General features: G+C 55.2%; 3 protein-coding genes across 11 annotated transcripts in view; 1 reads left to right on the top strand and 2 right to left on the bottom strand.

Annotated features, from left to right (window-relative positions):
• PC (pyruvate carboxylase) overlaps nucleotides 1–2,730 on the top strand; it is a 102,772-nt gene extending 100,042 nt beyond the window's left edge. For all 7 annotated transcript variants that reach the window (XM_040256410.1, XM_040256415.1, XM_040256412.1 and 4 more), the window contains 7 exons: nucleotides 4–244; nucleotides 369–618; nucleotides 785–1,029; nucleotides 1,111–1,290; nucleotides 1,377–1,625; nucleotides 1,882–2,022; nucleotides 2,100–2,730. In XM_040256410.1, coding sequence (XP_040112344.1) covers nucleotides 4–244; nucleotides 369–618; nucleotides 785–1,029; nucleotides 1,111–1,290; nucleotides 1,377–1,625; nucleotides 1,882–2,022; nucleotides 2,100–2,348 — 1,555 coding nt within the window. In that variant the 3' untranslated portion in view covers nucleotides 2,349–2,730. The remainder of the gene's footprint in view (nucleotides 1–3; nucleotides 245–368; nucleotides 619–784; nucleotides 1,030–1,110; nucleotides 1,291–1,376; nucleotides 1,626–1,881; nucleotides 2,023–2,099) is intronic.
• A 1,903-nt stretch (nucleotides 2,731–4,633) lies between these two features.
• On the bottom strand, nucleotides 4,634–7,723 carry RCE1 (Ras converting CAAX endopeptidase 1). Of its 3 annotated transcripts, none has more exons than XM_040256422.1 (8): nucleotides 7,512–7,723; nucleotides 7,274–7,376; nucleotides 7,098–7,177; nucleotides 6,761–6,839; nucleotides 6,106–6,273; nucleotides 5,906–5,977; nucleotides 5,585–5,647; nucleotides 4,634–5,286 (listed from the first exon to the last, which is right to left on the bottom strand). In XM_040256422.1, the coding sequence occupies exons 3-8, from the start codon at nucleotides 7,155–7,157 to the stop codon at nucleotides 5,051–5,053; spliced, it is 678 nt and encodes a 225-aa protein (XP_040112356.1). In that variant the 5' UTR covers nucleotides 7,158–7,177; nucleotides 7,274–7,376; nucleotides 7,512–7,723; the 3' UTR covers nucleotides 4,634–5,050. The 3 variants fall into 3 exon arrangements, with proteins under 3 accessions (XP_040112356.1, XP_040112353.1, XP_040112354.1); XM_040256419.1 differs by having other exon boundaries at nucleotides 7,098–7,181; nucleotides 7,512–7,720; XM_040256420.1 differs by lacking the exon at nucleotides 5,585–5,647 and having other exon boundaries at nucleotides 7,098–7,181; nucleotides 7,512–7,720.
• A 125-nt stretch (nucleotides 7,724–7,848) lies between these two features.
• The window catches only part of CUNH11orf80 (chromosome unknown C11orf80 homolog), an 88,743-nt gene continuing 82,579 nt past the window's right edge, over nucleotides 7,849–14,012 (bottom strand). The window contains exons 13-15 of the mRNA XM_040255207.1: nucleotides 11,701–11,776; nucleotides 8,090–8,271; nucleotides 7,849–8,004 (exon numbers count right to left, since the gene is read on the bottom strand). Of these exons, the coding sequence (XP_040111141.1) occupies nucleotides 7,939–8,004; nucleotides 8,090–8,271; nucleotides 11,701–11,776 (324 nt within the window). The 3' untranslated portion in view covers nucleotides 7,849–7,938. The remainder of the gene's footprint in view (nucleotides 8,005–8,089; nucleotides 8,272–11,700; nucleotides 11,777–14,012) is intronic.

Here is a 14,012-nt window from a genome sequence, read left to right as displayed (position 1 = left end):
CAGGTTCTGCGAGGTGGCCAAGGAGAATGGCATGGACATCTTCCGGGTCTTTGACTCCCTCAACTACCTGCCCAACCTGCTGCTGGGCATGGAGGCAGTGGGCAGTGCCGGCGGCGTGGTGGAGGCCGCCATCTCCTACACGGGGGACGTGTCTGACCCCAGCCGCACCAAGTACTCGCTGCAGTACTACCTGGGCTTGGCCGAGGAGCTGGTTCGAGCCGGCACCCACATCCTGTGCATCAAGGTGCCTGCCCAGCCCACCCCCAGGAGTCTGCCCCCCGCCCTGCCTCCCTGCTGTGACGCGCCTCACCCCCGCTGGGCACACCGCGTGCCCACCCCTCACCGTCTCTCCTCCCTGCTTCTCTCAGGACATGGCCGGGCTGCTGAAGCCCATGGCCTGCACCATGCTGGTCAGCTCCCTCCGGGACCGCTTCCCTGACCTCCCGCTGCACATCCACACCCACGACACGTCAGGGGCGGGTGTGGCAGCCATGCTGGCCTGTGCCCACGCGGGGGCTGACGTGGTGGATGTGGCAGCTGACTCCATGTCTGGAATGACGTCACAACCCAGCATGGGGGCCCTGGTGGCCTGTACCCGAGGGACGCCCCTGGACACAGGTAGGCACAGCCACAGCCCTGCCCGTCCTGGCAGTCAGGGTGGCCTCTCCGGGCCGGGCCTTCTGTCACCCACGTCTGCGGTGGTGCCTGATTGGACTTGGGGTCCCGGGAGGGGCCTCTGGGACTCAGCGCATTTCCAAGCCTCCCGCCTCTGGTGTCCCTGCAGGTGTACCCCTGGAGCGTGTGTTCGACTACAGTGAGTACTGGGAGGGGGCCCGGGGGCTGTACGCGGCCTTTGACTGCACAGCCACCATGAAGTCTGGCAACTCGGACGTGTATGAGAACGAGATCCCAGGGGGCCAGTACACCAACCTACACTTCCAGGCGCACAGCATGGGGCTTGGCTCCAAGTTCAAGGAGGTCAAGAAGGCCTACGTGGAGGCCAACCAGATGCTGGGCGATCTCATCAAGGTGAGCCAGGCGCGCCCACCCTTGCCTCGGGGCCTCTGTAAGGTGCCTGGCACCCTAAACCCAGGGGTCCCCTCTCCTCAGGTGACACCCTCCTCCAAGATCGTGGGGGACCTGGCCCAGTTCATGGTGCAGAACGGGCTGACCCGAGCTGAGGCCGAAGCGCAGGCAGAGGAGCTGTCCTTCCCCCGCTCGGTGGTGGAGTTCCTGCAGGGCTACGTCGGCATCCCCCATGGGGGCTTCCCAGAGCCCCTTCGCTCCAAGGTCAGGAAGGCCCGGTGCCATGGTGAGTGGGGGGCCAGTGCAAGGGCATCTGGGAACCAGGCCTGACTGTCCACTCTGCATCCCAGGTGCTGAAAGACCTGCCGAGGGTGGAGGGCCGGCCGGGAGCCTCCCTCCCACCCCTGGACCTGCAGGCGCTGGAGAAGGAGCTGACGGAACGGCATGGGGACGAGGTGACCCCGGAGGACGTGCTCTCAGCCGCCATGTACCCCGACGTCTTTGCCCACTTCAAGGACTTCACCGCCACCTTCGGCCCCCTGGACAGCCTCAATACGCGCCTCTTCCTGCAGGGACCCAAGATTGCAGAGGAGTTTGAGGTCAGTGCCTCTGGCACCTACCTGCGCTGCATAGCAGCCACCCCTAGCGACCCCAGCACTTCCAGGGTGCCAGGGCTCTGATGTGCCTGTCCCCCAGCCTCGTGAGCTGGGGGTTCACACAGTACCCTTAAGAGACCCGGGAGCTAGGTCTTTACAAGTGTGGAGCTGAGCCCCGGGGAGGTGGGGCGCCCTGCCTGGGACTGGCAGGGGCTGCTCTCCCCGCCTGGCCCTGAGCCTCCCGGTGGCCTCCCTGCAGGTGGAGCTGGAGCGAGGCAAGACGCTGCACATCAAAGCCTTGGCCATAAGTGACCTCAACCGGGCGGGCCAGAGGCAGGTCTTCTTCGAGCTCAATGGACAGCTGCGGTCCATCCTGGTCAAGGACACCCAGGCCATGAAGGTACAGCTGCCCTGGGCCAGCCACGCGGTGGGGACGGGCAGGGCTGGGGCCTCACGTGCTGTCCGCCCTGCCTGCAGGAGATGCACTTCCACCCCAAGGCCCTGAAGGACGTCAAGGGCCAGATCGGGGCACCCATGCCCGGGAAGGTGATAGACATCAAGGTGGCGGCAGGGGCCAGGGTGACCAAGGGCCAACCCCTGTGCGTGCTCAGCGCCATGAAGATGGAGACTGTAGTGACCTCGCCTGTGGAGGGCACTGTCCGCAAGGTCCACGTGACTAAGGACATGACGCTGGAGGGTGACGACCTCATCCTGGAGATCGAGTGACCGTGCCCGAGACCGGCAGCCTGACCATCCCCGCCCTTGCCTTCAGGACACTGCGCTGCCAGGGCAGGCCCAGGCTGGCCAGTGCCCGAGGCCAGGAAGGCCTGGCCCTGGAGCTCCTGTCCGCGGCTCTTCACGGCAGGAGACTGCCTGTGGCGGTCCATTCCCATCTCCCACTGTCTGTCCTTTCCCTGCAGTCCACAGCTGCTCACGTATTCATCTTCTGCCAAATAAGGGTCCCCTCCTTGCTGGAGACTGCAGGTGGGCGTGCAGGTGGGCCTGGGGCCCGTGGGAGCAGACTTAGGGGTGCTACCTCCTGCAGGGGAGACCTGAGGCCCAGGTTGCAGAACTTCGCTCAATAAAACTGGCTTTCCCCTGCCCTCCACTCTGGGTCCTAGTGCCACTCAGCACAGGCAGCAGGGCTGCCCTGGACACCCCCCAGCGGGAGCTGGGGGCGGGGGCTGTCCCCTCCTCCTAGGAAGACGCCGAGGACACCAGTGGCAACTGTCAGCCGCTCAGTCGTGTCCGCCTCTCTGACCCCACAGACTGTAGCCCACCGGGCTCCTCTGTCCATGGGATTCTCCAGGCAAGAACGGAGTGGGTTGCCAGTCCCTTCTCCAGGGGATCTTCCCGACCTAGGGATCTAACCCTGGTCTCAATCGAATCAGGTCTCCTGCATTGCAGGGGGATTCTTAAGTGTCTGTTGTATACACACCCCAAATAGGGTTAGCTAGTTACTAAGAGCCTGGGCTGGGCAAGGGGTTGTTCTACATACTTAACACCTATTAACTCAAGGAGTCAACCTATGCCCATTTTATAGACGCAGAAATGAAATCACAGGCAGGTCAAATAACTTGTCTAGGACGCACAGCTGGTAAGAGGCAGCATTCAGGCTGTTGGTAGACTTGCTTCTCAACTACACACTGCTTTATTCCCCTGGGAAGCAGGGACGACCTTCCCACCCAATTCAGAATTAGATGCAGATACCACCTTCTAGAGACAGACAAGACCCTTGGGTGTGGAAAGCTCAGGAGCACTGGATTGAGCTCCAGGGTCTAGCCCTGTCCACACCCACAACCAGGCCTCAGGAGACCCCCAAGCCTGCCCCGCAGTGCCCTCACCTGTGGGGGGACAGCAGCCCCGCCTGCCTGGGTCACTGATGTGCCCCCTGCAGGGAGGTCAGGACTCGAGGAAGGGGTGGGGTGGGGGCCCAGGTGGTTCCTAAGCAGGCATGGAAGGACGTGAAGGGATAGTCCCAGCCCAACCTCAGGGCCTGGCACCTGCCAGCACCTGCCGGCCTAGTGCTGAGGGCCACCCCAAGGCTCTGGGGTGGGCCTGGACTACCTCTTCTGACTCTTAGATCCCAAACACACCCTCTGAAACCCGCCTGTATACAATTCCTTGGCTTCCTCGACAGTGGTTACACAGGCTTGGGGAGAGAAAAATTCACCAGCGAGGTCATTACATGCCTGTCAGAAGGCCCGTTCATGAGCCAGTATAGTTTAGTCATAGCCAACCTGGGAGTACCCTGGGGAGTGAATCCTTTTCTTCAACCGCCAGCCTCAGGGAAGGGGATTCACGACCACCTCAAGTCTAGAATGGGACCTAAAGGGATAATACTCTTTGATAAATGTTTTTAGAAAGTGTGTGTGGCAGGAAGAGGTGTCCTAGGGGCAGAGGAATGAGAACATAAGCACCATTCTAAAAACAAGAGGAAGAGCAAATAAAATACTGCCAGGTTCTAGAAAGAACCCTGAGTTACAGTGTTGCTGGACAGGGCCGCGCATGCTCTCTGGGTCTTTGCTCTGGGTTCCTTTAGGGGCCAAACAAGGAGCGCAGCACGTGGCAGAGGTGGCGAGCGCCAGAACAGCCACCCCTCCCCGGTGCCTGGGCTGACTCCTCTTCGGGTTAAACTTGCTTCCTCTGTGGCGTGAGGCTGGCAGACGCCGGGAGGTCCTGGTGGAAGGCCTGCAGTGGGCTATCCACCCTCTCAGAGGCTGGAGGCTCCATCGCTGCAGGCAGGGCACGGGCCGACTCCGACCGGGGTAGAAGGCAGGGGCCCAGATGAGATGAGCCTGCACGTGCCACCTAGTCCCGCCTGGTGAGGACCTGGGGCCCAGCTCAGGAAGCACACTGCAGACTCAGGGCAGCCAGAGGCCCCATCCTGTCCAGTGCTCCAGGGACCTGGGCACAGGCAGACCTGCCTAGAGGTTAGTGTTCAGGGCAGGTTGGGGGCACAGAGCATATTCCCAAGATCCCAAACAGACTAATCTCCAAAGGTCCAAGGCCATGTTACCCAAGTTAAATCTCTTTAATATCCCAATACAAAGTCCTGATGCAAAAAGACAATGAGAAAACCCTGGGAAGTTGGGGGGTTTCTGTAAATTCCACCCCCGAGCAGCTTTTCAGAGGCAGGGGGCACAGAGCAGCTCAGGGAAGCAGCAGGCCCCGGCGAGGCAGGAGTGCTCGGCTCTGGGGCCCCGCATCCTTCACTCCCGGCTGCTCCTCGACCCTTTCAGGAGGGGCCACGTCCTGGGATGTCTGCTTTCTCTTGGTCCCTGGGATTCAACGAGCTCTGGCTTCAATCCCCTACAAAAATTCCTGAGTTCTCGGGGCCTCCCATCAGCTCCTCCCCTGAAGGACTCCTCGACGGGGAGGGGCTGGGAAGCCCATGAGAGTTCATAGGAGTGTGTAAGGAGCGTGGGTCAGGAGCACAGGGGAGCCTCTGAGTCCCCTGCCCGCTCCAAAAGGACACAAAGGGGAAGGCTGCCGTAGAGCTTAGGGTCCGTGAGGGGCTGGAGCAGAAGCAGGAAGAGTCCCACACCCAGGGCATAGCCTGCCAGCAGGGGCCGCCTCTGCGGATGCTCCAGGGCTGCACACACGGCAGGAAAGCCCATGTAATTGCAGAAGGAGTGGCAGAGAACCGGCCCAATCAGGTGTCCTGGGGAGGGGAGACAGAGAAGCTCATGGAGCAGCCCCACTACCTCCCCAGGCCCTTCCAGGGCTAAGACCCTCATCCCCCGAAACAGGAGATCAACGGCCACCCATCCACCCTCACACACGGCCTCTGCTTCCTTCCACCTCTCAAACCGCACCAGGCAGAGGACCCTGGCTCAGCCTGTCTCAAGGACTGTGGGAGAAGAACTTGTTGCTCCTAGAACAAATACAGATTCCCATTTTCCCACCCACTCCTGTGGGCCCTTGAGCCCCAGGGGACCCGTGAGAGACTGAGGACCAACCTGTGCGGATGAAGAGGAAAGCAGTGTAGGCACCGAAGACAGCTGTGTAGGAGAACTGGAACGCTGGAGACGGGGAGGCCTCGAGTGACCACACCTGTGTGCCCTTCCTGCCCCAGCACTGCACACCCATCAGCCAGAGACACCCCCTTCCCCTGGCTGCCTGCCCCAACACCTACGCTGTTCTCTACACCCCAAGCCCGTGGTCAGCAGCCCCTCCGATACTACAGCCCTCAGTTCCCAACTCTTCCTCCAGAGTGACTGTCAGGGACACCCTCACGCACCCAACCCAGGACTGCCCCAGGCCAGCTCTCTAGGACTCACCTGCAGACAGAAAGATGCTCCCCACACTGCTCTGGCGGAAACGAAGCTGCTCAAAAATGTGGTGAAAATGGGCTGAGAGGAAGATGAGAAGCAGGTCACACTCCTCCCAGCCTGCTGGACAGGCCCTCCCCTGGCCCCCATTTCCCATTCTTGGTTCCCTGCCAGGACCATCTCAACAGGACCAGGCATGACAAACTCACCGACTCCAAAGAAGAGTGGGCAGGTGAACACAGCAGGGCCCAGGCCCGTGCATGGCGCTAACATGGGCAGCATGCAGGCCCGGAACACCAGCTCCTCTGTCAGGGGGGCGATCACTTGGTTTCGCAGCCAACGCATGTCTGTGAGGCAGCGGGCCCAGGAGCGAGGGGCTAGGGAGGGGATTCAAGACAACCCATGAGAGACTAGCTGTTGAACAAAGTGACCCAGAGGCCTCAAGGGCCCCTCTCCCACAACCTCCCCTGGCCATAAATACTTGGGAGAACAGATTAAGATTCAAACTTTATCAGACCTAGTATAAAACAATATCTCAAGGAGACTAAAAGGGAAAAGCAAGAGTAGCTGAGGCAAAGTAACCTGACAGTAAATTCTGGAAACATCAAAATTTGCCCAGGACCAGTTCTCTTCTAGGAAACCAAGGTCAAGGGAACCAACGGACAAGCTTTCTTGTCCACCCCAAATACTGCTAGGGGTTCCTATAGGCTTCACTGGACATTAGGAACTAACTCCTAGAGGCCACCCGATATGTGTTCCCATTTTACTGCTGAGAAACAGAACATCTCAGGTCCTACCATAGCGCACTGATCCCTTCTCATTATCCCAGACTGCCTACTTTTTCCCTTGGCCCTGAGGACTCACCTAGGACAACCTTCAGGCCATCTGCCAGGTCACAGGGGCAATCCATGGAAAGCTGCATCAGTGGGCCCAAGAATAGGATCTGAGGACAGAAAAACAGGAGCGATCAAAGGAAAGGCTCATAATCCTCTGCCCTTGCCCTGACACGGCCTCAGGAGATTTCAAGCTTCCCGTTTTCTGGCCAGGATTTCCCCACCTATGCATACCCGAGGGCCCTGGGCCATCTCACAATTCTTGTCTCTCATCAGTCAACAGCTGGGCACAACCAGGATTAGGAGAAAAAGGAGGGTCTCACTAACAACGAAGAGCAGAGAAGCAAAGACACGGCAGGAGCACTCACCATGGTCAGCAGCAGGGGCAGCAGCGCTGCTGGGAAAATGCCCTCCAGCCTGAACCCCATCAGGGTGAGCAGGGATGTGCCTGGCTGAGCCACAGGAAAGGGGGCATCAGTCTCGCTCCCTCCCCTGGAGTCCTGAGATCGCTCGCCCGCCGCCCTCTGCCCCGCCTCCTTCGCACCTGGATGCCTGTAAGTTCCCTCCAGAGTAGCACGCAGAGGGGCGAGAGACTTGACACCACCAGGACACTGGTGAAGCGCCGCTTTATGACTGCAGGATGGTCCCTAAGAAGGAGGCAGTAAGTTCAGGGGGCCCACGGCCACCCTTGAGGGCGCGGGGCCGCCCTCTCTTCGCCAAGTCCCGCCCACAGCCCCGCCCCGCGGAGGCGCGGGTTCTGGCCGCGCGCGCAGCCCCCGCACCTGGGCAGCTCGCTCTTCCAGACGTAGAGGCTGCCCACGTAGGAGCAGGCGAGGCTGAGACAAGAGAACACAGACACCCAGCAGCACAGCCCGGGGCCTGGACCGCCCAGAGCCGCCGCCTCGGGCTGCCGCTCTGGCCGCGACACCGACAGCAGGCGAAGCCCGTCCCCGCCCAGCGCCGCCATCGCGCCCGGACCCGCGGCGCGCCGCAGTGACGCGATCCCGCTGCCGCCCGGCCCGCGCCTGCCGGAAGCGCGGCTGACGTCATCCGACGGCGCGGGCGCGGTCCCCGTCCCCGTCCCCGTCCCCGCCCCCGTCCCGACACTGAGGCAGAAGCTGCGCGTGCGGAGCAGGTTTATTGAAAAACAGAACAGGCGACCCCGGAAGCGGCTGGGTGGGCGTGGAAGCGCCGGGAAGGGGGCCAGGTTCAGGGCCCAGGCCCAGAACTCAGCCACTCGGACAGATTGGAAATTTCCTGCAGCCATACCGCGTCCTGCGGGAGGAAAGGGGACCTGGGGTGAGGACCCCTCGGCCGTGGCCGGGTCCCCGCCCTGCCGACTCGGCCTTAGCTCGGTTACCTCCAGGCCGCTCCCGAGGCCCGTCCTGCTTCTGCTAAAGGTCAGCGGGGCCGCGGTGGGCTCGGCGCGGCGCGAGGCGGCCTCGGACGGGCTCAGGGCTCCAGCAGAGCGGGAGACCCGAGTCTCCTCCACGCCTAGGCTGCCTCTCTTGAGCCTCTTGTTTTCTGTTTGCTCGCCGGTCCCTAGGAGAAAACAAGCCCGCTCATCTCACTCCCCTGTCCTGTGCTGGAAAGACCCTTGGGGAAAGCCTGGGAGAAAGGAAGGAGTTAGAGTCAGACTCTCTTAGCCCTCCCACCTCAGAAACCTTTCAGCTGGTCCTGTCTGCATTAAAACTCGGCAGCACCGGGTCTACAGGATCAGGCTGAGGCTGCACATTGGCTTCAGGGTCTCCCTGTCCCCACAGAGCTGGGCCTGGGAAGACATCTGGGATTGAACCAAGCCCTTACTTGGGGCTCGCGCCAAGTCGGTCACTTGACACGTTCCTCGTGGAGTCTGCACCATCCAGCTCCTCCCTACCTGCCGGAAAGCCAGGCCTCCCCTCTCTCCCCCTTTGTTGCTGAGGGTTCATTTAGCAGTGCAAACTTTAAGTCTGGGTCTATAGCTTTTTCCTCAGCAGGTCCTGGGAACGTAGATCAAGAAGCTGTTCCCTAGGTGCAGCTCACAGATACTAGGAAGGGTGCAGTAGTGTGTACAAAGTCCAGGGGGTAAAACAGAAAGAAGCTGTTAACCATCTCTGTAAGTGAAGAATGGTTTCCTTGAGGAGATGTCTGAGCTGGGTTTTGAAGGATGAACAGAAATACACTGGACTCACAAGGTAGAAGAAGGGAATTCCAGGCTGAAAGAGTTAGGCAAACACACAAAGGCATTAAGCAGTATCCTACATAAAATGCAAGATGGGGATTCAAGGAGATGAATCTGAATGGGTTAGTGGGAATCAGGGCAGGCTAAGAAATGGATTTTTATTTATAGGAAACTGGAAGGCAGTGAATAAACATGAGGTAGATAGTTAACTTTGTATTTCAGAATGATCGTTCGTCAAACATGTGGTTTAGAGTCAAGTTAGAGGAGGGAAGACCTCAAGAGTCCAGAAGTGAAGGCAGTGAGGATGGAGGCGTCAGAAGTATTCCTAAGGCTGAACTGACAGGCCTTGGTGGTAGACTGGATGTGAATCATTAGAATGAGGGCCATCTCACATGAATCTCAGGATTCTGATGTGAAAAACTAGATAGGTCGACTGTGGTGCTACTAACCCTGACACAGACTAAAGAAAGAAGAGCTGATCTTGGATGTGTGTGCAGAGGGCAAGATACCAGGAGAGAGGAAGTTGACCATATGGGCCCACCATATGGAGCAGCCAAGTGAGCAGACAGGTCTCCATCTAAGGCTCAGAAGAGACCTGGACTCATCATACCAACTGAGGAGTCTCGTTCCCAGAGGCAGGGGTCAGCGCCTGGGATGGAAGAGAGCAGCTAGGGAGGGGGTGCGCTGTGAGCACTGTTTGGGGGTGGCCAGAGGAAGCCAGTCGAAGAGAGAAGGTAAGAGATGAGGAGAACCTGGTGCATCACAGCCTCACAGTGCCAAGTGCTGCAGACAGTCCAGCCATGTTACAGATAAATGCACAATCAATTTGGTAATTAAGAGGCCTTCCCAAACAAGAGCCGTGCAGTTCAGAGGCACAGGAAAAGCAGTGCCCTGGATTAGAGAAGGGAACAAAAGAGAGACAAACGGAGCGCAGCTTGCTTCTTTGAGAACCCTAATCGTGGTGTGAGGTCCTGAAGATGGACCTCCTGACGGGAAGAACTTGGAAAAGGAGTTGAAGGTGCAGAAGGAATAACTGATGGCACCGAGAAAATGGACGGAGTAATGCCCCCTGGAGGGGTGGGTCCTGTGCTGATAAGGGTCTGGCAGTGGGCGGAGTACAAGTTGGGTGAGTTTATGGAAAGAGATTAATAAGTGAAGTAGGAGGCTAAATCAGGAGGTTGGGTAGATTTTTAACAGAATGGAGTAGCCACTGAGGAGAAAGCCAGGAAGACTGGGGAGAACTGGCAAACTGAAGGCTCTTCAGGGAATGGACCTGAGGCGTCACACACTGTTAATTTTCTTCAGCATGGCTGCCAATGTGGGACACAGGACTGATGGCAACTCGAGTTGCAGCTTTGTAAGGCAGAGCGGCTCAAACACTCTTCTGGGGGGGTCCACCAGATCATAAATATTCAGTAGAGAGAAAGCATGGGCTTTAAGGGCAGTAGGCTGAAATTCAGATCTTCCTCCTGCTAAGTATATCAGTGTTCCCCACCTTACAGCATCGCTGTGAAAGACTGGTCACTAAAAGCTTAGCATCTCCCTGGGTCCACAGAAGGTGCTGAATAAAATGTTAATTTCTTTCTCTCAGTCGTGTCCCACTGTGCGCTCTGTCTGTGGGATTCTCCAGGCAAGAGTACTGGAGTGAGTTGCCATTTCCTCCTCCAGGGGATCTTCCTGACCCAGGGATTGAACCCTGGTCTCTGGAATTGCAGGCAGATTCTTTACCATCTGAGCCACCCCGGAAGCCATCTTCTAAAGAAAGTACTTACTCTTTTGTCTTTTCACTGCACAAATACTGAATTGTGTTTGGTGATACACTTCCATTCTTTTAAATCTCCAAATCTAAATTTATACAAGCTTTCACTGCAGGGTTCTTTTCAGGAGGAACAGCCCCCACATTTAAAATATAATTCAGTAGAATGATTCAGAAACACATCTTAGACCTTAGCATAGACACCATGCAGCACGTAGCTGTTAGCCTGGAAAGAGTTTCACCAACAAAGCATGATGCTGAAATCAGTCCCCCAGTTCCCTCAAGCCTGGGCACGGTTTTGTTTGACAGTACATCCCCACTGGTCTGGCTCTGTTAGCCAGACTAGGCTGCCTGGGTTCGAGTTCTGGCTCTGTCATTTACAAGCTGTGCAAATTCAGGTAGGTTTACTGACATCTCTGGGCCTCAGTTTCCTCATCTGTAAAACGAGGATAATACTAGTACCATAGTATCGTTTTGAGAATTAAGAGCATTACTATATACAATACTTTTGGAATTCAGACTAGTGTCTGGCTCCTGCACCATACAGGTTCAGGCACCAGTGGCTATGATTCTTTTCACGTGCACACCTGCTGTTGCAGGCCCTGAAGGTGGTTCAAGTGTTGGAGGGAGTGGGTAAAGACAGTAGAATCGCCGCTACGTCACACACATTCTCACCTCCCCTATAACGTTCATGGAGGTTGAGGGGGTGTCTGCACGCAGGAGCAGATTCCATAGCCCTAAACAGAGCAGTAACCCAACCAGGGAGAGCCACAGTGTCAATACAAATGACTGAGAAAAGACACAAAATAACTGACTGAACTGAGGGCCTCACCCCATCGTGTGCAGCTATCTGTAACTATACAAACAGAAATTTCTAGAACTATTGTACCAGCTTTCGCTACAATAGCCGCTGCCCCAGAATACCCTACTTGCGGGAGCCAGCCAGATCCTGGAAGGACACTGCTGTGGTGTAAGGCGCAGTCTGAAATTCTGAAGTCACGGTTTTTACTCCGCAGCTTTGATCCAGGGCTCCCCTGGAAAGCTGAAATCCTACCTGCAAGGAGCTCCAGGCCGCTGTTCTCATGTGCCTCATCCGTGTTCTGCTCTGCCTCATTTTTCTCTGGGAGCAGCTGCTTAAAAAATGAGAAGTCCTAGGTGAGTTCTGCAGAAGCATGAACAAGCCCCAGTGAGGCCACATGCCTGGTGGCTTTGTGGACCCCCCGGGGCTTTCCTCCCTCACCTGGACCCTCTCTGCCTCCTGGCTCATGAACCCCCTCCCAAGCGCCCACCCTCAAGGCTTCCTTCTTCCTAGCTCTTGCAGCTGACTCCAGGCAGTTCCTTCCTCTCTGAGGTCCAGTCGCTCATCTACTATCTGCTCTGCTCCTTGGGCTCTGAGATAGGCACTGCATGCCCCTTTCATCATTTTACGTATTTATGTCCATTTTCTACATCTTAAATTCCTTGAAGAGTAAGGAAATGGCACCTCACTCCAGTATTCTTGCCTGGAAAATCCCATGGACGGAGGAGCCTGGTAGGCTACAGTCCATGGAGTTGCAAAGAGTCGGACACGACTGGGTGACTTCACTTTCATCATGTCTGTATCTCTTAAAGCTAGCATAGTGCCTTGCACAGGGTAAGTGCTGAACAAATGACTGACTGAGGTCAAACACAGGAAGCCACAGGGCACATTTTATAGTCTTGTATATCCTGCAATCCAGGAGACCTGGGCTCGATTCCTGGGTTGGGAAGATCCCCTGGAGAAGGAACTGGCAACCCACACCAGTATTCTTGCCTAGAGAATCCCCATGGACAGAGGAGGCTGACAGGCTACAGTCCACCGGGTCACAAGAGTCGGACACGACTGAGCAACTAAACCACCACCATCACCATAGCCTTTCAGAGCCCTGCTGTTTGGTTCAATTTGGACAGAGAAACAAAGGTCAGAACCCAATCCTCTGACCTATTTGTTTTTCAATACAAGTATATAAAAACAGGTATCCTCTGCATCAAAATTAAAAACTTTTGTGCTTCAAGGGACACTTAAAGGGAAGTGAAAAGTCAACACAAGAATGGGAGAAAATATTTGAAGATCATATCTGATAAGGGACATGTATCCAGAATAAAGAACTCCTAGTTCAACTGTAAAATAACCTAATTTAAAAATGGGTTTGACAAAATTTGAATAGACATTTCTCCAGAGGTAAATGGCCAATAAGCACATGAAAAGATGCTCAACATTATTGTTCTTTAGGGATATGCAGATCAAAGCCACTATGAGGAACCACTTCATACCCAGTGTGATGGTAGTAGTGGTAATAATAGATAATAACTGTTGATAAGGATGGAGAAAAATTGGATTCCCACCATTATACAGTGCTGGTGGGAATGTAAAATAATGCAGCCAGTTTGGAAAACAGTTTTGAGTTATCATGAAAAAGTGAAAAAAGTGTTAGTCGCTCAGTCGTGTCTTGACTCTTTGCAACTGCATGAACTGTGGCCTGCCAGGTTCCATGGTCCATGGATTCTCCAGGCAAGAGTACTGGAGTGGGTAGCCGTTTCCTCCTCCAGGGGATCTTCCCGGCCCAGGGATCGAACCCACATCTCCTGCACTGCAGGCGGATTCTTTACCACTGAGCCACCTGATGATATCATAGGACCCAGCAATTCTCCTCCTAGCTACCTGCTAAACAATCATAAACATATGTCTACACACACAAAATGTTCACAGCAGCATTAGTCATAATAGCCAAAAAATGGAAAGAACATGTCCATCAGCTGATGAATGGATTTTAAAAAGTGGTATGGACTATTACTAAAATGAGCAATGGACTATTACTCAACTGTAAAAAGGAATGAAGTACTATTACCTGTTATAACGTGGATGATGAGCCTTGAAAACATTACACTAAGTGAAAAAAGCCAGACACAAAAATCCACTCATTGTACAATCCCATTTATATGCAATACCTAGTATAGGCAAACCCATTGAGAGAAAAGTAAATTAGTGGTTGCCAGGGGACAGGAGATAGGAGAACTGAGGCTGACTGCAAATTAGGTACAGTTTTGTTCTTTTTTTTTTGGTATGATGGAGATGTTGTAGAATTTAGTGGTGATGGTTGGGAAACACAGTGAATATACTTAAAACCACTGAACCACTGAATTTGTATAAATGGTAAATTTTATAGTATGTGAATTATAACTCAATAAAAATGCATTCCATCATATATTGTTTATTAAAGCAAGTTTTAATTTTTAAGTAATTATACTCCAAGGAACATAGAAGAGTTAAAGATGCCCTTAAAGCTGTGAAAAAAGAAATAGTATTAGGAAAATTTCCAAACATTTTTTCCTTCTTTGAAAGAAAGC

This window comes from Oryx dammah, unplaced genomic scaffold, assembly GCF_014754425.2.
Source record: "Oryx dammah isolate SB20612 unplaced genomic scaffold, SCBI_Odam_1.1 HiC_scaffold_15, whole genome shotgun sequence".
NCBI lineage: Eukaryota > Metazoa > Chordata > Mammalia > Artiodactyla > Bovidae > Oryx > Oryx dammah.
This window is presented reverse-complemented; position numbering and strand designations above follow the sequence as displayed.

What these genes read in the sequence shown, in the direction of transcription:
- RCE1 (XM_040256419.1), bottom strand. Translation starts at nt 7,696, where the DNA reads ATGGCGGCGCTGGGCGGGGACGGGCTTCGCCTGCTGTCGGTGTCGCGG. An exon ending in GGGAACTTACAGGCATCCAG is followed by an intron (nt 7,182 to 7,273) that starts GTGCGAAGGAGG and finishes CCTGTGGCTCAG; the next exon opens with CCAGGCACATCCCTGCTCAC. An exon ending in TTTCCTCTTCATCCGCACAG is followed by an intron (nt 5,287 to 5,584) that starts GTTGGTCCTCAG and finishes TCCCCTCCCCAG; the next exon opens with GACACCTGATTGGGCCGGTT.